The sequence below is a fragment of the Lithobates pipiens genome, unplaced genomic scaffold (assembly GCF_037356315.1).
Source record: "Lithobates pipiens isolate NorthernLeopardFrog02 unplaced genomic scaffold, aLitPip1_a1.2 Scaffold_62, whole genome shotgun sequence".
Taxonomy (NCBI): Eukaryota; Metazoa; Chordata; class Amphibia; order Anura; family Ranidae; genus Lithobates; species Lithobates pipiens.
The window spans coordinates 697,906-722,114 of NW_027507884.1; the positions used below are offsets into that span (position 1 = coordinate 697,906).

Sequence of the window (24,209 nt, forward strand, 5' to 3'; positions counted from 1 at the left end):
GCACTTTATTACTGCACACAGTGAAGGCTCATCTCTAAGTTGGGAAACTGCCTTAATGTTAGATTCTTCACATGACCGCTCAAAATGTACCCCCAAATGCATGAGCACAGATGACCCCGTCCACAAAGGCAATATTAGTTCTGGAGTCAATTAGGGGACTGAATTTCAAAGAATGTTCAAAACAATTGAAATTGCAGCTCATCACTATAAATTTCTATTAGAGTAAAGGATAAATGCACTTTAAAGACAAGGTTCACTTATCCTTTTTGCTCCTTTCCCCTGACTTAACCTACTGTACCTCTCCACAGATGCATAGATACTTACCTCAATTCCACAGCAAGTTTGTTTACAACCAGCACCTCAAATCTCCGCTGTCCTGGCTACGACAGAATATTTCTATGGGGATGTCGCTGATAGTCTCCGGCCTCAAGACTTATCCCCATAGAAGTCTAATGCCGCGTACACATGATCGAATTGTCCGGCAGACTTAGTTCCGGCAAACAATCCGGCAAACAATCCGCCGGACTTTCTAACGAATGGACATGGCCACACACGGACACTCTGAAAGTCCGGCGATTTCTAACACGATGACGTACAGCACGTACGACGGGACTAGAAAAAGGAAGTTCAATAGCCAGTGGCCAATAGCTTCCTTCTCGTTCTTGCTTCTGAGCATGCATCATTCTTAGTCTGCTGGACTAGCACACTGACGAACGGATTGTCCGCTGAAAGCCAAGTCCGGCGGACAAATTTTGAGTCAAAACTACTTTCTAAGAATGATGAAAAAGTCCGCTGGAGCCCACACATGATCGAATTGTCCGGCGTAATGCGGTCCGGTGGACTAAGTCCGCTGGACAATTCAATCGTGTGTACGCGGCATCAGGTACACTAATACTGAACCAGCCAAATCTGCATATCGCTGGATGTAATGGAACAGCTGAACCAATGCATCTGTGGAGGGGGAGGGTGGGTTAGGGTAGGTCAGGGGAAGGGGGCAAAAAGATGCAAGTCTTAGGCTGGGTTCACATCTATGGCCGCGTACACACGCGGGGACTGTTCGCTCAACTTTGTTCGTCAAACAGTTTCAGCAGACAGTCCGCTCAAAATTAGCACACACGACGAACGAACAGTCCGCTGAAACCCTGCGCGATGACGTGAACGGCACGTACGACGGGACTAGAAAACGACGTCCTATACACTGCAATGCAACCTTCGGCGTATAAATTCTTTCTGAGCATGCGCGGAACTTAGTTTGACGAACAAGCCTACACACGCGGGGACTGTCCGCTCAAACCAAGTTTCAGCGGACAGTTTTTCGGGATTTCCGAAAAACTTTGTTCGTCAAACTGTCCGCTGAAACTGTCCGCTGAAGCCCACACACGAGCGGACTGTCCGCTGAAACACTGTTCAGCGGACAAAGTTGAGCGAACAGTCCCCGCGTGTGTACGCGGCCTATGTGAATTGGATGTGGTTTTCTCTGCATCCAATTCGCATGACAGGATAATGTGACCAGCTCTCATTGAAGCCAGTCTCAGGGTTGGGCTCAGCCCTTCCTTCTCAGAGCTGGCCACTCAGCTGTCGGCTAATTGCCAGCACCTATCTCGCCACAGTTACTCAGATGTTGATGATATCCTGCTTGTCATTCCTGCCTACTTAAGCCATCCAGCCCAAAGGATCTCTGCCTTCGCCTTGGTCAACATCACAGAGCCTCTCCTGTATCCCTGGTTAAACACTTGCTTTGATGACATTCCTTCTGGCTCCAGATCCTGCTTATTGTTCCACTACATTGATCCCTGACTTCTGGCTTGGCTGACTATGAGTTCTGGTTACTGAACTTTGGCTATGTTTTGACTATGTTTGTTCTTTTTACTTTTATTATTAAACAATTGCGATTTAATTGTACTTCTGTCTCGGTCTGATTTCATGGTTTCTGACAGCCGGTTCACATATCTCCGGGGCGGCTGTGGTGCGGCTTGCACAGAAACACTGTGCATCTTTGGCTCAGTTTCAGGGCCGAATTCAGGCAAAGATCTGTCCCTGAAACCAGAAGCGGACGGACAACTCATGGGGCCTTTGGGCACTAGGAGATTATGGGACCCCCAGGCAATCAGAGATTATGGGGCCACACAGTATACACAAACACACACACACACAGTATACAATCACACAGTATACACATACATGTACACACAGTATACACAGACATGTTTCTATTGGCTGAGAAGGTACTGGAGAGGTGGGGCAGCTATAATCTTGGGATTTTTAGACCAAAAGGATGTCGGTAAGGGACATTTCAGAGACATATGTAAAAAAAACACAGATTCTTACAAACTGTCCCTGGTTTTACAGAGGCTAGCACCCCTGATGGGACCCCCTAGTGGCCCGGGGCCCTTGGGCAGTGCCCGAGTGGCCGAATGGTCAGTCCGCCCCTGTCTGAAATGGAGAACAGGGATGCACAGCTTTCCTGTGCGATCTGCGGCCGTTTTAGGTGTGAACCCAGCCTTAAAGTGCATACTGGGCGACAGTCTGTAATTGCACAGAACACCATGTACCTAAAAGCTGGTGGTACATTTGTGATCTGTTCAGGAATGAATTACCTTTTATCGTAATAGGGATGAGGTGACTACTCTTTATCACTTTGCCATTCAAAGCTCTCACATCACAGGAATAATTCCCAGAATCCTCCAGTTGGGCGGACTGGACTCCGTATTGATCGGATAAGCTGAATAGCTGAACATTCCGTCCATCTCTGTAGAAAGCAAACCACAGTTCTGTCCTCTGTCTGAGTGGACTGAGACTTGTGTTACATACCAGGATCATTTGATCTCCTTCTATAGTATGATATTGGATTCCTATGATTCTTGGATTCATGAACAGCTCTGCAGAAAAGGAAACCAAGGAGGAACATATAAATGCTTTTCTATGTAAAAATACAACAGGTGAAACAGGAGAAACCAGCATGCTAAGCCCTTATACACACGATCGGAGATTCCGACGGAATGTGTCCGATCAGACTATTTTGTTGGATATTCCGACTGTGTGTGGTCTCCATCGGACTGTTTCCGTCTGAGTATCCGACGGACCAGGTTTTCCAACTTGTTGGGGAAATTTTCCGACAAAATGCTCCGATCGGACATACTCCAATCATGTGTAGAGAATTCCGATCGGACAAAGTGCCACGCATGCTCAGATCAAATTCCTACACCAAAGCTATTGGCTACTAGCCTGAACGTAGTCCCGTCGTAACGGAATTAGTCATCACTTCGGATTTTCCGACAACTTTGTCCGATCGTGTGTATGCAACAGTTGCGGACAAGATCCGACGGATTTGGTTGTCGGAATCTCCGACCGTGTGTACAAGGGCTTACACAGGGTGAGGTGACCATGTAGACCAGTGATTCTCAACCAAGGTTCCGTGGAACCCTAGGGTTCCTCCAGAGGTTGCTAGGGGTTCCTTCCGCATTGGGCAATTTCTGCCTCTTAGATAAGTTCTCAAGATTCCATTGATCTTTTTAGCTATCTGTAAGGAGGTTATTCTTCCCAATGACCACAAGTATAAGGACCATTCTTCCCACTGACCATCACACTAATTTATCATGAATTGCAGATCTCAAATTTTTAGCAGGGGTTGCCAGAGACTGGAGAACCATTTCAAGGGTTCCTCTGTGTTGAAAAGGTTGAGAAAGGCTGATGTAGAGCAACAAGGATTTACAGTGGCTTTAAAAAGCAATAATAATGGCATTTTCCAAATTTTGCCATTTTCCAAATTTTGCCAATTTACAACCAAAAACGTAAATGTATTTTGTTGGGATTTTATATGATAGACCAGTGATTGGTGAACCTTGGCACCCCGGATGTTTTGAAACTACATTTCCCATGATGCTCATGCACTCTGCAGTGTAGTTACCAGAGCATCATGGGATATGTAGTTCCATCTGGGGTGCCAAGGTTCGCCATCACTGTGATAGACCAACACAAAGTGTCACATAATTGTGAAGTGGAACCAAAATGATGAATTGTTTTCAATTTTTTTTTTACAAATAAACGTGAAAAGTGTGGGGGGTGCATTTGTATAGCGCCCCCCGGAGTCAATACTTTGTAGAACCGCCTTTCTCTGCAATTACAGCTGCAAGTCTTTTTGGGGATGTCTCTACCAGCTTTGCACATCTAGAGAGGGACATTTTTGCACATTCTACTTTGCAAAATTGCTCAAGCTCTGTCAGATTGGATGGAGAGCGTCTGTGAACAGCAATTTTCAAGTCTTGCCACAGATTCTCAATTGGATTTAGGTCTGGACTTTGACTGGGCCATTCTAACACATGAATATGATTTGCTCTAAACCATTCCATTGTAGCTCTGTCTGTATGTTTTGGGTCGTTGTCCTGCTGAAAGATTTGTGGAGAGCACAACTAATAGTTGTCCTGTGGACAGATTCTCCCACCTGAGCTGTGGATCTCTACAGCTCCCCCAGAGTTTCCATGGGCCTCTTGGCCGCTTCTATCATTATTGCTCTCCTTGCCCAGCCTGTCAGTTTAGGTGGACGGCCATGTCTTGGTAGGTTGGCAGTTGTGCCATACTCTTTCCATTTTTGGATGATGGATTAAACAGAGCTCCATGAGATGTTCAAAGCTTGGGGTACTTTTTTTTATAACCTAACCTCACTTTAAACTTCTCCACAACTTTATCCCTGACCTGTCTGGTGTGTTCCTTGGCCTTCATGATGCTGTTTGTTCAATAAGGTTCTCTAACTAACCTCTGAGGGCTTCACAGAACAGATGTATTTATACATAGATTAAATTACACACCTGTGGACTTTATTTTGTTATTAGGTGACTTTTAAGGGCAATTGGTTCCACTAGATTTTATTTAGGGGTATCAGAGTAAATGGGGCTGATTACAAATGCACACCACATTTTTCACATATTTATTTGTAAAAAAAAAAATTGAAAACCATTTATCATTTTCATTCCACTTCACAATGATGTGCCACTTTGTGTTGGTCTATCACATAAAATCCCAATAAAATACATTTACGTTTTTTGGGTGTAACATGACAAAATGTGGGAAATTTCAAGGGGTATGAATACTTTTTCAAGGCACGGCAGTTAATGTCATGGTTTAGTTTAGAGGTTTGGTTTGTTTGTGCTGGGCTTGGGGTTCAGTTTTTGGGGATTACATGGTGAGGTTCAATTTTGAGGACTCATCTAATAGGGGTAAGGATAAATCATATCTAAACACAAAATATAAAAAGAATAATACATTGCTGCTTACCAGTCCTTGGATTTTCAGACTTTTTCCTATTAATTTCACCTTTTAATCCTGCCAATAACACACTTTCTTTCCTAGAGTGACAATGTTAAATTGCCCTACTGTATTTATGGAGGAGCAGCATTGTCATCTTCTGATTTGGACTGCAAAATCCTCCTCTTCTCCTTACCTCCTTTATATACAGTATAGAAGGAAGCCACTGCCACCAGCCTCCACATCTAAGGACTGGTAAATTGCATTTGGAGTTTCTGTTCTTAGGATTAGATGTACTATAAATTGAAGGGTTTTAAGGTTAAATATTGAAGGACAGATTAAGAGTTAAATGTTTAGAGTTTGGAGAAGTTGGGAGAAACTGGGGGGGCAACATTTAGACCCTGGAGGGGTCCGAGAAACTTCAAGTCGGGGGACCCTCAATGTAGAAATTTTATTATATGAGAAATAAAAAAGTGAACTGAAATAAATGATAAACCACATTTATTTAAAAAAATATAAGTTAGGTTCCAAAGAAGACACTTGAATATATAGAGTGCAGAAGATTACATACAAATTTAAGTCCCAGTGAAAAATATTTAGTCTGTGCAACGAAGACCACCACCATGACTGAATAGTGGAGACTTACCGGATATTGTTGCCCTCCCAAAGAAGGGTCTTAAGCACATGTACTGATCCACATACAACTGCATGGTTATTCCTGACGTTCATATATGACAAAACGCGCAGGGAAGAGCCGTAACACACTCCACTGCTCATGCGCGATTGAGCCATGGCCATGTTAGTTTGAGGAAAACAGAATACATGTGGACCTTAATGGCTTGTATAACATTGTGTATTTGTAAGTACATTATTTTCTATTTAATGATGCCGTGTATACAGTTTTATGCTATGGAAGATGTCTATTATCTCCCTATATAACATCTTTGCATGGGGTGCTGTGTGGATTCTTGGGAGTTGTGGGACGCAGCATTGATGTAACTTTTTGGGACCCCTGGAACAATTGTGCAGTTGTATGTGGATCACTATATGCGACTTGAGACCCTTCTATGGGAGAGTCAACAACATCTGGTAAGTCTTCACTCTTTACTTACAGTGGTGATCTTCTAGGATGTACTCTAAATGGTAGGGTTTGAAGGTTAAATACTGAAGGACAGATTAAGAGTTAAATGTTTAGAGTTGGGAGGAAGGGGGTGCAGGATTTAGACCCTGGAGGGGCCCGAGACACTTCAAGTGAAATGTAAGTCCCAGTGAAAATATTTAGTCTGTGCAACAAAGAGTCACCCCAGAAGACCACCACCATGAGTGAAGAGTGGAGGCTTCCCGGATATTGTTGCCCTCCCTCAAAGCACATATAGTGATCCACGTACAAGAGCACAGTTGTTCCTGACGATCACATATGACAAAACGCGTACGGTGGAGCCGGAACACATGCCGCTGCTCATGTGTGATTGAGCTGTGGCCATCTTAGTTTGGGGAAAACGGAATACATGTGGACCTTAATGGCTTGTATAACATTGTGTATTTGTAAGTGCATTATTTTCTATTAAATGATGCCGTGTATACAGTTTTATGCTATGGAAGGTGTCTTTTATTTCCCTATATAACATCTTTGCCTGGAGTGCTGAGTGGAATCTTGGGAGTTGTGGGACGCATTGATGTAACTTTTTGGGACCCCTGGAACAATTGTGCAGTTGTATGTGGATCACTATATGCGACTTGAGACCCTTCTATGAGAGGGTCAACAATATTTGGTAAGTCTTCACTCTTTACTTACAGTGGTGATCTTCTAGGGTGACTCTTCCTTGCATAGACTAAATGTTTTCACTGGGACTTACATTTTTATGTAATCTTTTTAACTTCTAATATACACATGTGCATGTAAATGTGCTTCTGGAAGAATGGTCAAACATTCCCATAAAACAAACAGTACAAAAACAGCAAATTCTCCTGCGCTCTGGTTTCTTGGTCTTTAAATGTGATATAAACAGTTTGGAATGGTGTAGTCACTACGTCTTGCAGCCCTCCTTTAGAACATTGGGTGTTCAAATACTAAAAAGAGAGAATACAAAGAAGGGGAAGGCGCACTGACCTAGTGCATTACCATAAAACAGCTTTATTTAAAATTGAATCAAATAGCAAAATGGCTACTCACAAACAAGTATTGATCACAGGCAAAATCAATACAAATAAGTCCATCGCACCAAACGTTTGGCGACTCCAGACCAGATGTCTGAGGAATTTGATGAGTACCGCATTAGCCATTTCCGTAGAGGTACTCATCAAATTCCTCGGACATCTGGTCTGGAGTCGCCAAACGTTTGGTGCGATGGACTTATTTGTATTGATTTTGCCTGTGATCAATACTCGTTTGTGAGTAGCCATTTTGCTATTTGATTCAATTTTAAATAAAGCTATTTTATGGTAATGCACTAGGTCAGTGCGCCTTCCCCTTCTTTGTATTCAAACATTCCCATAGACACACTCCTAAACCTTGTGGACGGCCTTCCCAGAAGAGTTGAAGCTGTTATAGCTGCAAAGGGTGGGCCAACTCAATATTGAACCCTACAGACTAAGCCCTTGTACACAGGGTCGGAGATTCCGACGGAATGTGTCCGATCGGAGCGTTTTGTCGGATATTCCGACTGTGTGTGGTCTGCATCGGACTGTTTCCGTCTGAATATCCGTCGGACCAAATTTTCCAACTTGCCGGAAATAATTTCCGACAAAATGCTCCGATCGGACATACTCCGATCATGTGTAGAAAAATCCGATCGGACAAAGTGCCACGCATGCTCAGAACAAATTCCTACATCAAAGCTATTGGCTACTAGCCTGAACGTAGTCCCATCGTAACGAAATTACATCATCACGTTCTGAAAGATCGGATTTTCCGACAACTTTGTCCGACCGTGTGTATGCAACAGTTTCGGACAAGATGCGTCGGACAAAATCCGACGGATTTGGTTGTCGGAATCTCCGACCGTGTGTACAAGGGTTAAGACTGGGATGCCATTAAAGTCATGTGTGTGTAATGGCAGGTGCCAATACTTTTGACAATATAGTGTAAATGGAGCTTGGAAAAGGCATCAAACTGGACAATCTCCTCAACAGACATAATACTAAAGTCTTGAGGTAAAAAAAAGTTTTTTCTTTTTAATGGAAGTCAGGGCCCCCTCTGACATGGGGAACTGGGGCAATTGTCCCTTTTGCCCCCTTCTAAATCTGGCACTGAGTGTTAAGAGCTGCTTTTAGTGGTAAGCTTAGCTAAAACAATTTGAGAGTTAGGCAATTTCTTCCACCCCACAAGTCAATGATCCAACCTTGAGCATAAATGTCAGTCCACCGAGCCACTTGGGGATCCCTAACTTCCTCCAGCAGGTGAGGGGGTGCTACAAAGAGGTTTGGCCATTTGGTGGTTTTTTTGGGACTAATACAGCTCAGACTGGGCATCATTACTAAGAAAGTTTGGAGTTAGACGATGGCTCATTAATTCATTAATTATTAAATTCTGAATTGGGATTATTTAATCCCTCGGTTGGTCCTATGACTGACTCACCGTTTATCTCGACCAATATCTCCTGATGCCTCTTCTTCACACTGTTGGTTGTAGTTGTCACTTCACAGGAATAATTCCCAGAGTCCTTCACCTGAGCGGACTGAACTCCATATTGATTATTGGAAGTGAATTCTCTGACATTCCGTCCATCTTTGTGAAAAGCAAATTTCAGTTGTGTCCTCGGTCTGAGAGGGCTGAGACTAGTGTCACATGTCAGGGTCATCTCATCACCTTCTGCCACTGGATACGGGGTCACCTTTATCTTTGGAATTTCATATAGCTCTATAAAATAATGATATCAACAAATGGTATTAGTAGTGTACCTTTTGTATTGATCACTACTGAGTGCAGAATTCAAATCGCACCTGAACAAATTGGGCTGCTGCAGGTCTTTTTTTTAACCCTATCACTGCCATGGGCATAAGTAGAATACCCTTGGCAGTGGATAGATTCTCCCACTTGAGCTGTGGATCTCTGCAGCTCCTTCAGAGTTACCATGGGCCTCTTGGCTGCTTCTCTCATTATTGCTCTTCTTGTCCGGCCTGTCAGTTTAGGTGGACGGCCATGTCTTGGAAGGTTTGTAGTTGTGCCATGCTCTTTCCATTTTTGGATGCTAGATTGAATAGAGCTCCATGAGATGTTCAAAGCTTGGGATATTTTTTTATAACCTAACCCTGCTTTAAACTTCTCCAACTTTATCCCTTACCTGTCTGGTGTGTTCCGTGGCCTTGATGATGCTGTTTGTCCACTAAGGTTCTCTAACTAACCTCTGAGGGCTTCACAGAACAGCTGTATTTATACTGAGATTCAATTACACACATGTGGACTCTATTTAGTTATTAGGTGACTTTTAAGGGCAATTGGTTCCACTAAATTTTATTTAACGGTATCAGAGTAATGGGGGCTGAATAAAAATGCACGCCATATTTTTCATATATTTATTTGTAAATAAAATTGAAAACCATTTATGATTTTCCTTCCACATCACAATTATGTGCCACTTTGTGTTGGTCTATCACATACAATTCCAATAAAATACATTTACGTTTTTTATTTAGTTTAGAGGTTTTGTTGGTTTGTACTAGGCTTGGGGTTCAGTTTTTGGGGATTACATTGTGGGGTTAAATATTAAGGACTCATCTGCGCTTCTGAGAGAATGATCAAACATTCCCATAGACACACTCCTAAACCTTGTGGACAGCCTTCCCAGAAGAGTTGAAGCTGTTATAGCTGCAAAGGGTGGGCCAACTCAATATTGAACCCTACGGACTAAGACTAGGATGCCATTAAAGTTCATGTGCGTGTAATGGCAGGCGCCAATACTGTTGACAATATAGGGAAAATGGAGTTTGAAAAAGGCATCAAACTGAACAATCTCCTCAACTGACATACTACTAAAGTCTCAAGGTAAAAAAAGTCATTTTTTCTTAATGGAAGTCAGGGCCCCCTCTGACATGGGGGCCTGGGGCAATTGTTGATTTTACCCCCTTCTAAATCTGGCACTGAGTGTTAAGAGCTGCTTTTAGTGGTAAGCTTAGCTAAGCAAATTCGAGAATTATGCCGTGCACACACGACCGTACTTTTCGACTGACTTTCGGTGGATGTCCGACGGACTTTCCAAACAAGCTGACTTGCGTACACATGAACGTACTTTCTGGTAGACTAGGTCTGACGGACTTCCCGACTTTCAAAACAAATGGACTTGCCCACACATGGACTAAAGTCTGTTAATTTTGAACGTGACTCCAGGTATGATGGGGCTAGAAAGGGAAGTCAATCTTGCAGCTTTCATCGGTGAGATTGACACCTTGAGAGCCCCATCGCCTGCTATGGATTTTAAGAGGAACCCCCTATGCCGAAAAAAATGGCGTGGGGGTCCCCCAAAGTCCATATCAGACCCTTATCCGAGCACGCAGCCCGGCCGGTCAGGAAAGGGGGTGGGGACGAGAGAGCGCCCCCTCCTGAACCGTACCAGGCCTCATGCCCTCAACATGGGGGGGTGGGTGCTTTGGGGAAGGGGGCACCATGCGGTCCCCCCACCCCAAAGCACCTTGTCCCCATGTTGATGAGGACAAGGTCCTCTTCGCGACAACCCTGGCCGTTGGTTGTCAGAGACTCCGGGCGGGAGGGGGATTATCGGAATCCGGGAGCCCCCTTTAATAAGGGGGCCCCAGATCCCAGCCCACCACCCTATATGAATAATTATGGGGTACTTTGTACTCCTACCCATTCACCTGGGGGAAAAAGTGTCAATAAAAAAACACACTACACAGGTTTTTAAAGTAGTTTATTAGGCAGCTCCAGGTGTCTTTTTCCAACTTCTCTGCGCTTTGCGTTTCTTCTCCCGGGCTCCTCCACTATCTTCTGCTCTTTTGTCACTCTTTTGCTAGCAGTGGCCTGGCTTTCTCCTTCGTGGTCGTCATCGCTGTCTTCTTCTTCCTTCTTCTGTTCTTCCGATGTTGAAACAATGCTCTCTCCAGCTGTAATATCGTTGACAAGGTGTGCAAAGACTTATATAGGCATAAGGGGTGGGATCACCAGGTGATGTCAACTGGGGGGATCCCACCCCTTATGACGTCACAGCCCCAGCATGCCCCGGGACTGTGACGTTATAAGGGGTGGGGTCACCGGGTGACATCACCCGGTGACCCCGCCCCTTGTGCCTATATAAGTCGTCTAAGGACCTGGTATGCCCCTGGAGGGGCATTCCCCCTCGTGCACACTGCGATAGGATAATGTGTTTTTCTTATTGCAGTGAGCGTGAGATGTACAGTATCCTGCAGCTGAGAACCAGCGTGATAGGATCACGCTGGAAACATTCTCGTGGGCAGGTGCTGTAGCTGCCCTTGCATTGTATTTGGTCAGACGAAAGGGCTTCCCGATAGGAACTTGGTCCGTCGGACCAAGATTTAAAACATGTTCTATTTCTAGGTCCATCAGATTTTTGGGAAGAAAAAGTCAGATAGAGCCCACACATGATCGAATTGTCCAATGGATTCTGGTCCGCCGGACCAAGTCTGCCGGAAAGTCCGATCGCGTGTACGCGGCATTAGGCAATTTCTTCCACCCCGCAAGTCAATGCTCCAACCTTGAGAATAAATGTCAGCCCACCGAGCCACTTGGGGATCCCTAACGTCCTCCAGCAGGTGAGGGGGTGCTACAAAGGGGTTTGGCCATCTGTTGTTTTTTTTGGGCTAATACAGCTCAGACTGGGCATCATTACCAAGAAAGTTTAGAGTTAGATGATGGCTCATTAATTCATTAATTATTAAATGCTGAATTGGGTTTATGAAATGTTATTTAATCCCTCGGTTGGTCCTATGACTGACTCACCGTTTATCTCGACCAATATCTCCGGACTCCTCTTCTTCACACTGTTGGTTGCAGTTGTCACGTCACAGGAATAATTCCCAGAGTCCTTCACCTGAGTGGACTGAACTCCATATTGATTATTTGAAAACAATTCTCGGACATTCCGTCCATCTTTGTGAAAAGCAAATTTCAGTTGTGTCCTCGGTCTGAGCGGGCTGAGACTAGTGTTACATGTCAGGGTCATCTCATCACCTTCTACCACTGGATACGGGGTCACTTTTATCTTTGGAATTTCATATAGCGCTATAAAATAATGATATCGACAAACAGTATTAGTAGTGTACCTTTTGTATTGATCACTACTGAGTGCAGAATTCAAATCGCACCTGAACAAATTGGGCTGCTGCAGGTGTTTTTATTTTGCACAGAGTGCCCTCTTTTATTTAACCCTATCACTGCCATGGGCATAAGTAGAATGTCCATGGCAGTGGACAGATTCTCCCAACTGAGCTGTGGATCTCTGCAGCTCCTCCAGAGTTACCATGGACATCTTGGCTGCTTCTCTGATGAATTCTCTCCTTGCCCGGCCTGTCAGTTTAGGTGGACGGCCATGTCTTGGTAGGTTTTCAGTTGTGCCATACTATTTCCATTTTCGGATGATAGATTAACCACTTGCCGACCAGCGCACGCCGATGTACGTCGACAGAATGGCACGGGCAGGCAAATGGGCGTACATTTACGTCCCTTTAAATTTGCCGCCCTGCCATCGGGAGCGTGCCGGCGGCGGCGAGCTCCCACGCTGGTCGGGACCCCCGTGAGTCCGGTCGCGGGACCCGTGGACTTGATCGCCCCGGGCATACCCGCGATCGTCTCACGGAGCGGCCAAATGAAGAAATGCCGTTGTAAACAGCATTTCTCCATTCTGCCTAGCAACTAGTGACGCTGATCTCTGCTCCATGTGATTGGAGCAGAGATCAGTGTTCACTAAATGAAAGCCCAACCCCCCCACAGTTAGTAACACACCCCTAGGAACACTTAACCCCTACACTGCCACCCACTGGTTAACCCCTTCACTGCCAGTGTCATTTACACAGGAATCACTGCATTTATATAGCAGTGATTACTGTATAAATGACAATGGTCCCAAAAATGTGTCAAAAATGTCTGATGGGTCCCCCACAATGTCGCAGTCACAATAAAAATCGCTGATCGCCGCCATTACTAGTAAAAAAAAAATAATAAAAAATTATTAATAAAAATGCTATAAAACTATCCCTATTTTGTAAACGCTATAACTTTTGTGCAAACCAATCAATAATCGCTTATTGCGATTTTTTTTACCAAAAATATGTAGAAGAATACGTATCGGCCTAAACTGAGGGAAAAAAATGTTTTTATATATATTTTTGGGGGATATTTATTATAACAAAAAGTAAAAAATAATGCGTTTTTTTCAAAATTGTCGCTCTATTTTTGTTTATAGCGCAAAAAATAAAAACCGCAGGGGTGATCAAATACCACCAAAAGAAAGCTCTATTTGTGGGAAAAAAAGGACGTCAATTTTGTTTGGGAGCCACGTCGCACGACCGTGCAATTGTCAGTTAAAGTGACGCAGTGCCGAATCGCAAAAAGTGGTCTGGTCTTTGACCAGCAAAATGGTCCGGTCTGAAAGTGGTTAAACAGAGCTCTGTGAGATGTTCAAAGCTTGGGATATTTTCTTATAACCTAACACTGCTTTAAACTTCTCCAAATGTATCCCTGACCTGTCTGGTGTGTTCCTTGGCTTTCATGATGCTTTTGGTTCACTATAATTCTCTAACAAACCAATGAGGGCTTCACAGAACAGCTGTATTTATACTGAGATTAAATTACACACAGATGGACTCTATTTACAAATTAGGTGACGTCTGAAAGCGATTGGTTACACTGCATTTTAGTCAGGGCTATCAGAGTAAAGGGGGCTGAATAAAATACATGCCACTCTTTTCACATATTTACTTGAACAAAAAAAAAAAATCCAATAAAATACATTTACGTTTTTTGGGTGTAACATGACAAAATGTGGAAAATGTCAAGGGGTATGAATACTTTTTCAAGGCACAGCAGTTAATGTCATGGTTTAATTTAGAGGTTTTGTTGGTTTGTGCTGGGCTTGGGGTTCAGTTTTTGGGGATTATATGGTGAGGTTAAATGTTAAGGACTCATCTAATAGGGGTAAGGATAAATCATATCTAAACGCAAAACATACAAAGAATAATATATTGCAGCTTACCAGTCCTTGGATTTTGTGGCTGCGTTATTTTTTTCAGATTTTTTTTTACCTATTATTTTAACCTTTTTAATCCTGCCAATAACACACTTTCTTTCCTAGAGTGACAATGTTAAATTGCCCTACTGTATTTATGGAGGAGCAGCATTGTCACCTTAGGCTACTCTTCGGATTTGGACTACACAATCAGAATCTATTCCTTATCTCCTTTATATAGATGGAAGCCACTGCCACCAGCCTCCACATCTAAGGACTGGTAAATTGCATTTAGAGTTTCTGTTCTAAGCCCTTGTACACACGGTCGGACATTCTGACAACCAAATCCGTTGGATTTTGTCCGACAGATTTTGTCCGAAACTGTTGCATACACACAGTCGGACTAAGTTGTCGGAAAATCCGATTGTACATAACATGGTGACGTTATTCAGTTACGACGGGACTACGTTCAGGCTAGTAGCCAATAGCTTTGGTCTAGGAATTTGATCTGAGCATGCGTGGCACTTTGTCCGTCGGAGTAGGCTACACATGATCGGAGTATGTCCGATCTGAGCATTTTGTCGGAAAATTTTATGGACAAGTTGGAAAACTTGGTCCGTCGGATACTCCGACCGAAACAGTCCAATGGAGACCACACACAGTCGGATTATCCGACAAAATGGTCCAATAGGACACATTCCGTCGGAATCTCCGACCATGTGTACAAGGGTTTAGGATTAGATGTACTGTACATGGAAGGGTTTGGAGGTTAAATATTGAAGGACAGATTAAGAGTTAAATGTTTAGAGTTGGAAGGAAGGAGGTGCAGTATTTAGACCTTGGAGGGGCCCGAGACACTTCAAGTCAAATGTATGTCCCAGTGAAAATATTTAGTCTGTGCAACAAAGAGTCACCCCAGAAGATACCACCATGATTGAATTATATGAGAAATATAAAAGTGAACTGAAGTAAATGATAAACCACATTTATTTAAAAAAAATATAAGTTAGGTTCCAAAGAAAACATTTGAATTAATACAGTGCAGAAGATTACATAAAAATGTACAGTAGGTCCCAGTAAAAATATTTAGTCTGTGCAACAAAGAGTCAACCCAGAAGACCACCACCATGACTGAAGAGTGGAAGCCTACCTGATATTGTTGCTCTCCCAAAGAAGGGTCTCAAAGCACATATAGTGATCCACATACAACCACACAGTTGTTCCTGACGATCACAAATGGCAAAACACGTAGGGCAGAGCCGGGAACACACGCCACTGCTCATGTGTGATTGAGCCGTAGCCATCTTAGTTCGGGGAAAACGGAGTACATGTGGACCTTAATGGCTTGTATAACATTATGAATTTGTAAGTGCATTGTTTTCTATTAAATGTTGCTGTGTATACAGTTTTATGCTATGGAAGGTGTCTTTTATTTCCTTATATAACATCTTTGGCTGGAGTGCTAAGTGGAATCTTGGGAGTTATGGGACGCCTTGATGTACGTTTTTGGGACCCCTGGAACAATTGTGCAGTTGTATGTGGATCACTATATGAGATTTGAGACCCTTCTATGGGAGGGTCAACAATATCTGGTAAGCCTTCACTCTTTACTTACAGTGGTGATCTTCTAGGGTGATTCTTCCTTGCATAGACTGAATGTTTTCACTGGGACTTACATTTTTATGTAATCTTTTTAACTTCCAATATACAAATGTGCGTGTAAATGAGCTTCTGGAAGAATGGTCAAAGATTCCCATAGACACCCTCCTAAACCTTGTGGACGGCCTTCCCAGAAGAGTTGAAGCTTTAATAGCTGCAAAAGGATGGGCCAACTCAATATTGAACCCTACGGACTAAGACTGGGATGCCATTAAAGTCCATGTGTGTGTAGTGACAGGCGACAATACTTTTGACAATATAGTGTAAATGGAGCTTGGAAAAGGCATCAAACTGAACAATCTCCTCAACAGACATAATACTAAAGTCTCAAGGTAAAAAAACTTTTTTTTTTTAATGGAAGTTAGGGCCCCCTCTGACATGGGGAACTGGGGCAATTGTCCCCTTTTGCCCCCTTCTAAATCTGGCACTGAGTGTTAAGAGCTGCTTTTAGTGGTAAGCTTAGGTAAACAAATTTGAACGTTAGGCAATTTCTTCCACCCCACAAGTCAATGATCCAAACTTGAGCATAAATGTCAGCCCACCGAGCCACTTAGGGATCCCTAACTTCCTTTAACAGGTGAGGGGGTGCTACAAAGAGGTTTGGCAATCCGTTGTTTTTTTTTGGGACTAATACAGCTCAGACTGGGCATCATTACTAAGAAAGTTTGCAGTTAGATGATGGCTCATTAATTAATGAATTATTAAATTCTGAATTGGGGTTATGAAATGTTATTTAATCCCTCGGTTGGTCCTATGACTGACTCACCGTTTATCTTCACCAATATCTCCGGACTCCTCTTCTTCACACTGTTGGTTGCAGTTGTCACTTCACAGGAATAATTCCCAGAGTCCTTCACCTGAGCGGACTGAACTCCATATTGATTATATGAAGTGAATTCTCTGACATTCCGTCCATCTTTTTGAAAAGCAAATTTCAGTTGTGTCTTCAGTCTGAGCGGACTGAGACTAGTATTACATGTCAGGGTCATCTCATCACCTTCTACCACTGGATACGAGGTCACTTTTATCTTTGGAATTTCATATAGCGCTATAAAATAATGATATCGACAAATGGTATTAGTAATGTACCTTTTGTATTGATCACTACTGAGTGCAGAATTCAAATCGCACCTGTACAACTTGGGCTGCTGCAGGTGTTTTTATTTTGCACAGAGCGCCCTCTTTTATTTAACCCTATCACTGCCATGGGTATAAGTAGTACCCCAGATACCATGGATAACTTGCCACAAATTTGTGGCAGTGTTGAATTGTAAGTCTTGTTATCTTGCTGCACATTTTCACGCACAACCAGAGAAAATATCCAGTGAGCGGCAGTTGTGTGGAGGAAAATGCCTTTTTGATGTCAGAGGAGAATGGGCACACTGGTTTGAAATGATAAAGTCCCAGAGAAAATATTTAGTCTGTGTAACAAAGAGTCACCCCAGAAGACACCACCATGACTTAAGAGTGGAGGCTTACCGGATATTGTTACCCTCCCAAAGAAGGGTCTCACAGCACGTATAAAGATCCACATACAACCGCACAGTTGTTCCTGACGATCACATATGACAAAACTCATAGGGCGGAGCCGGAACACACACCACTGCTCATGCGCGATTGAGCTGTGGCCATCTTAGTTTGGGGAAAACGGGATACACGTGGACCTTAATGGCTTGTATAACATTATGACTTTGTAAGTGCATTCTTTTCTATTAAATGTTGCTGTGTATACAATTTTATACTATGGAAGGTGTCTTTTATTTCCCTATATAACATCTTTGCCTGGAGTGCTGTGTGGAAGCTTGGAAGTTGTGGGATGCATTGATTTTACTTTTTGGGACCCCTGGAACAAGTGTGCAGTTGTATGTGGATCACTATATGAGATTTGAGACTCTTTCTATGGGAGGGTCAACAATATCTGGTAAGCCTTCACTCTTTACTTACAGTGGTGATCTTCTAGGGTGACTCTTCCTTGCATAGACTCAATGTTTTCACTGGGACTTACATTTTTATGTAATTTTTTTAACTTCCAATATACACATGTGCGTGTAAATGCGCTTCTGGAAGAATGGTCAAAGATTCCCATAGACACACTCATAAACCTTGTGGACAGCTTTCCCAGAAGAGTTGAAGCTGTTAGCCCTTGTACACACGGTCGGAGATATCGACCGAATGTGTCCTATCGGACCGTTTTGTCGGATAATCCGACTGTGTGTGGTCTCCATCGGACTGTTTCCGTCGGAGTATCCGACGGACCAAGTTTTCCAACTTGTCCGTAAAATTTTCCGACAAAATGCTCCGATCGGACATACTCCGATCATGTGTAGCCTACTCCGACGGACAAAGTGCCACGCATGCTCAGATCAAATTCCTAGAATAAAGCTATTGGCTACTAGCCTGAACGTAGTCCTGTTGTAACGAAATAACGTCATCATGTTATGTACAATCAGATTTTCTGACAACTTTGTCCGACCGTGTGTATGCAACAGTTTCGGACAAAATCCAACGGATTTGGTTGTCAGAATGTCCGACCGTGTGTACAAGGGCTTATAGCTGTGAAAGAGTGAACCAACTCAATTTTAAACTCTACGGACTAAGACTAGAATGCCATTAAAGTTCATGTGCGTGTAAAGGCAAGTGTCCCGATACTTTTGACAATATAGTGTAAATGGAGCTTGGCAAAGGCATCAAACTGGACAATCTCCTCAACAGACATAATACTAAAGTCTTGAGGTAAAAATAGTTTTTTTCTTTTTAATGGAAGTCTAGAGCCCCCTCTGACATGGGGAACTGGGGCAATTGTCCCTTTTGCCCCCTTCTAAATCTGGCACTGAGTGTTAAGAGCTGCTTTTAGTGGTAATCTTAGGTAAACAAATTTGAACATTAGGCAATTTCTTCCACCCCATAAGTCAATGATCCAACCTTGAGCATAAATGTCAGTCCAGCGAGCCACTTGGGGATCCCTAACTTCCTTTAACAGGTGAGGGGGTGCTACAAAGAGGTTTGGCCATCTGGTGTTTATTTTGGGACTAATACAGCTCAGACTGGGCATCATTACTAAGAAAGTTTGGAGTTAGACGATGGCTCATTAATTCATGAATTATTAAATGCTGAATTGGGTTCATGAAATGTTATTTAATCCCTCGGTTGGTCCTATGACTGACTCACCGTTTATCTCGACCAATATCTCCTGACTCCTCTTCTTTACACTGTTGGTTGCAGTTGTCACTTCACAGGAATATTTCCCAGAGTCCTTCACCTGAGCGGACTGAACTCCATATTGATTACCGTATATACTCGAGTATAAGCCGAGATTTTCAGCCTCTTTTTTGAGGCTGAAAGTGCCCCCTCGGCTTATACTCGAGTCACCGCTGTCTGACTGCTCGATCAGCGTATCGAGCAGACAGACGGCGGACATTAAAATTCAAAAGCCGCGCCTCCTTCTCCGCCTCCGCCTGTGATAGGCGGAACACTGAATTTCCCAGCAGTCAGTGTTCCGCCTATCACGGACATCCGTTCATTCTCATACTACGGACGAGTATGAGAGGATGTCCGTGATAGGCGGAACACAGGCTGCTGGGAAATTGAGTGTTCCGCCTATCACAGGCGGAGGACAGAGGCGCGGCTTTTGAATTGTAGAATGGCCGCCGAGAAGAGCGGCGATCCATCGGCACGACACGGGACGGAGGAGGCACGGAACGGAGGAGGCACGGGACAGAGGAGGCACGGGACAGAGGAGGCACGGGACAGAGGAGGCACGGGACAGAGGAGGCTCGGGACGACGGCGGCTCGGGACGGAGGCTTGGGACACAGGTAGGCTGGACACACACACAAGGCTGCACGGACACACACACACACACACACACACACACACACACACACACACACAGGGATGGATGGATGGATGGATGGATACACACACACACACACACACACACACAGGGATGGATGGATGGATGAATACACACACACACACACACACACACACACACACACACAGGGATGGATGGATGGATGGATACACACACAGGGATGGATGGACGGACACACACACAGGGATGGATGGATGGATGGATGGATGGACACACACACAGGGATGGATGGACGGACACACACACAGGGATGGACGGACACACAGGGATGGACAGCCATGTCTCACCCTCGGCTTATACACGAGTCAATAAGTTTTCCAGTTTTTTGGGGGTAAATTGGGGGCCCCGGCTTATATTCGGGTCGGCCTATACTCGAGTATATACGGTATATGAAGTGAATTCTCTGACATTCCGTCCATCTTTGTGAAAAGCTAATTTCAGTTGTGTCCTCGGTCTGAGCGGGTTGAGACGAGTGTCACATGTCAGGGTCATCTCATCACCTTCTACCACTGGATACGGGGTCACTTTTATCTTTGGAATTTCATATAACTCTATAAAATAATGATATCGACAAACGGTATTAGTAGTGTACCTTTTGTATTGATCACTACTGAGTGCAGAATTCAAACGCACCTGAACAACTTGGGCTGCTGCAGGTGTTTTTATTTTGCTCAGAGCACCCTCTTTTATTTAACCCTATCACTGCCATGGGCATAAGTAGTACCCCAGATACCATGGATAACTTGCCACAAATTTGTGGCAGTGTTGAATTGTAAGTCTTGTTAACTTGCAGCACATTTTCACGCACAACCATCTCTCGGGTTTACAGAGAATGGTCCCGAAGAAGCGAATATATCCAGTGAGCGGCAGTTGTGTGAAGGAAAATGCGTTTTTGATGTCAGAGGAGAATGGGCAGACTGGTTTGAAATGATAGAAAGGCAAACAGTAACTCCAATAACCACTCGTTGCAACCATGGTATGCAGAATACAAACACACAACACATCAAACCTTGAAGCAGATGGGCTACGGCAGCAGAAGACCACATCGGGTGCCACTCCTGTCAGTTAAGAACAGGAAACTGAGGCTACAATTTGTACAGGCCACCAAAATTGGAGAATAGAAGATTGGAAAAATGTTGCCTGGTCTGATGAGTCTCGATTTCAGCTGCAACATTCTGATGGTGGGGTCAGAATTTGGTGTAAACAACATGAAAGCATGGATCTATCCTGCCTTGTATCACCAGTTCTGGCTGGTAGTGTAATGGCGGGGGGATATTTTCTTGGCACACTTTGAGCCCCTTAGTACCAATTGAGCATGGTTTAAACCCCACGGCCTACCTGAGTATTGTTGCTGACCATGTCCATCCCTTTATGACTACAGTGTCCCCATCTCCTGATGGCTCCTTCCAGCAGGATAATGCACCATGTCACAAAGCTAAAATCATCTCACCACTGGATAATAAGGTCACTGTACTCCAATGGCCTCCACACTCACCAGATCTCATCCAATGGCCTCCACACTCACCAGATCTCAATCCAATACAGCACCTGTGGGATGTGGTGGAACAGGAAATTGGCATCATGGATGTGCAGCCGACAAATCTGCAGCAACTGCTATCGTGTCACTATGGACCAAAATCTGTAAGGAATGTTTCCAACATCTTGTTGAATCTATGCCACCAAGAATTAAGGCAGTTCTGAAGGCAAAACGGGGTCCAGACCGGTACTAGCAAGGTGTACATAATAAAGTGGCTGGTGAGTGTACACTGTTTGGGGGTTTAACTGGTCTTCAGACCTAAAATGTGCATTTAAACATGTGTGCAAAATTTTTTTTTTTTAATGGAAGCAAAAGTTTAAAAAAAAATCTGCTAGCTTAATTAAAGCAGATCTTCACTGCATGTGAACACCACAAACCAATAAAACTCGATTTAACCGCTTAAGGACCGCCTCCTGCACATTTACATTGGCAGAATGGCACGGCTGGGCACAAGCACGTACAGGTACGTTGTTCTTTAAGTGCCCTGCCGTGGGCTATGGGACCTGTGGACCTATTCGCCGCTGGTGTCCCACGATCGGGTCACAGAGCTGAAGAACGAGGAGAGGTCTGTGTAAACAAACCTCTGCCCGTGCTTCCTTGTGTGGCTGTCACCGATCGTCTGTTCCCTGTTATAGGGAAAGACGATCAGTGATGTCACACGCCAAGCCACCCCCCCTACAGTAAAAAAACACACAACGTCACACATAACCCCTCCTCGCCCCCTAGTGGTTAACTCCTTCATTGCCAGTGTCATTTACACAGGAATCAGTTCATTTAAATAGCACTGATTGCTGTATAAATGACAATGATCCCAAAAATGTGTCAAAAATGTCCGATGTGTCCACCATAATGTCGCAATCACAATAAAAATTGCTGATCGCCGCCATTACTAGTAAAAAAAAAATAATAAAAATGCTATAAAACTATCCCCTATTTTATAGACGCTATAACTTTTGCGCAAACCAATCAATAATCGCTAATTGCATTTTTTTTTGCCGAAAATATGTAGAAGAATACGTATTGGCCTAAACTGAGGAAAAAAAATGTTTTTTTTATATATTTATTATAGCAAAAAGTAAAAAATATAGAATTTTTTTCAAAATTGACGCTCTATTTTTGTTTATAGCGCAAAAAATAAAAACCGCAGAGGTGATCAAATACCACCAAAAGAAAGCTCTATTTGTGGGAAAAAAAGAACGCCAATTTTGTTTGGGAGCCACTTCGCACGACTGCGCAAATTGTCAGTTAAAGCGACGCAGTACCGAATCGCAAAAAAGGAGCCTGGTCCTTTGGCTGCAAATTGGTCTGGGACTAAAGTGGTTAATTCATTTATAATATTCAAAGCAAAATCCCCCATCCATTAATGTCTCCATGCTTTATTTAATCACTTTAAAAAAAACACCCCCTAGCATTTCTGGTTGCGGCCATCTTGAGTAAGGGCTGATGATTCATGTAGCATTTACTTCCTTGGAATGCATCTGCCCTTAGTTTAAGCATGTGTGCAGGAGAATGTGCTTAGCTGAGAAAACCCCTGCTTCCCTCCTTAAGACTCCTGGGATGTATAACAAAATTGGCCTAGGCAAGAAACCAGGAAGTAACTGAAGAAATTAGAAAAAAATAAATCTATTTACTAATGATAGCAGCATGAGGATTAAAAATACTCAATGTTAATATGGAGAATGAAGTTCCACTTTAAAGCTGAGATATATCTTATGACTTACTTTGTATGTAGATGATAACGTCATCTTGTAAATTTACATATGTATACAAAGGATGATTATCCGTACATTTGTATCTCCCGGAGTCCGTCACGTTTACAGTTTCTACATGTAATACGGATGTGTATCTCTGATCATGAATGGTAGAATTTTCCTTGTAAAAGGTGATGAATGTTGACTTGAAGCCAGAACGGTGGTGACATCTCAGAGTCAGATCGTCTCCTTCATGAACGTAGAGAGGAACCCTCAGGATCAGTGGGTCTGGAACACATCATATGAGAAGATGAAGGTTACATGAGTAACATAGTATTGCTCCACAACCAAATACATTTATAATATAAGTATATAGAAACTGAAAAATTATGGTAGAAAAAGACAGAGTAGTCCATTGAGTCTGCCCATTTTTCTAAGATTAGTTTTGAACTTTCCTTCAGTTAGTTTGAGGCAGGGCCAGGACAAGGGGTGGGCAGGAGGGGCGGCTGCCCCTGGAGCAATGGTTTATTGCAGGGGTAGGGGGCACCCTGACCCTAAACCTAAGGGAAAGGAGGGCGCAGTTTGGCATCTTTGCCCTGGGCTCTGGATGACCTTGTCCCGGCACTGGTTTGAGGTCATGCCCCGTGTTCTTGATTTTGGTTTCATAGTGAAAAAGACCGCCTTCCTGAACCTTATTCACCCCCTTGATTGAATTAAAGGTTTTAATCATGTCTCCCCTTTCTCTTCTTTTCCTCCAGACTGTACATAATAATGTAGAACCCTCGTCCTAGAATAGGGTTGCAGGTAACTTTAGTTATGCTGAGTGGTAGCCAGCCTGGTTAATCTGTAGTGTTTGTTTATTTGCTGCTATGCATGCAGGGGCAGACTGACAACTCATGGTGCCCCCGGGCAATAGGGGATCATGGGGCCCCCTTTGTCCCCCCCCCAGCCACACTCAAGCCACACCCTCACAAGGCCCACCACGTATATATATTGCACTGCTATATTACATGCATTGGTCACAGAATTTCTCTACTGTATGTTCAAAATAAATGTTTAAAGAGTTAAGAAAATA

At 43.6% G+C, this 24,209-nt stretch overlaps 1 protein-coding gene across 1 annotated transcript in view; it reads right to left on the bottom strand.

Moving 5' to 3' along the window:
• Window positions 1–24,209, bottom strand: part of LOC143958848 (Fc receptor-like protein 5) — a 120,173-nt gene that overhangs the window by 84,529 nt on the left and 11,435 nt on the right. Inside the window, exons 4-10 of the mRNA XM_077467829.1 lie at window positions 23,165–23,422; window positions 20,301–20,457; window positions 19,203–19,327; window positions 16,801–17,082; window positions 12,152–12,433; window positions 8,819–9,100; window positions 2,598–2,879 (exon numbers count right to left, since the gene is read on the bottom strand). Coding sequence (XP_077323955.1) covers window positions 2,598–2,879; window positions 8,819–9,100; window positions 12,152–12,433; window positions 16,801–17,082; window positions 19,203–19,327; window positions 20,301–20,457; window positions 23,165–23,422 — 1,668 coding nt within the window. The remainder of the gene's footprint in view (window positions 1–2,597; window positions 2,880–8,818; window positions 9,101–12,151; window positions 12,434–16,800; window positions 17,083–19,202; window positions 19,328–20,300; window positions 20,458–23,164; window positions 23,423–24,209) is intronic.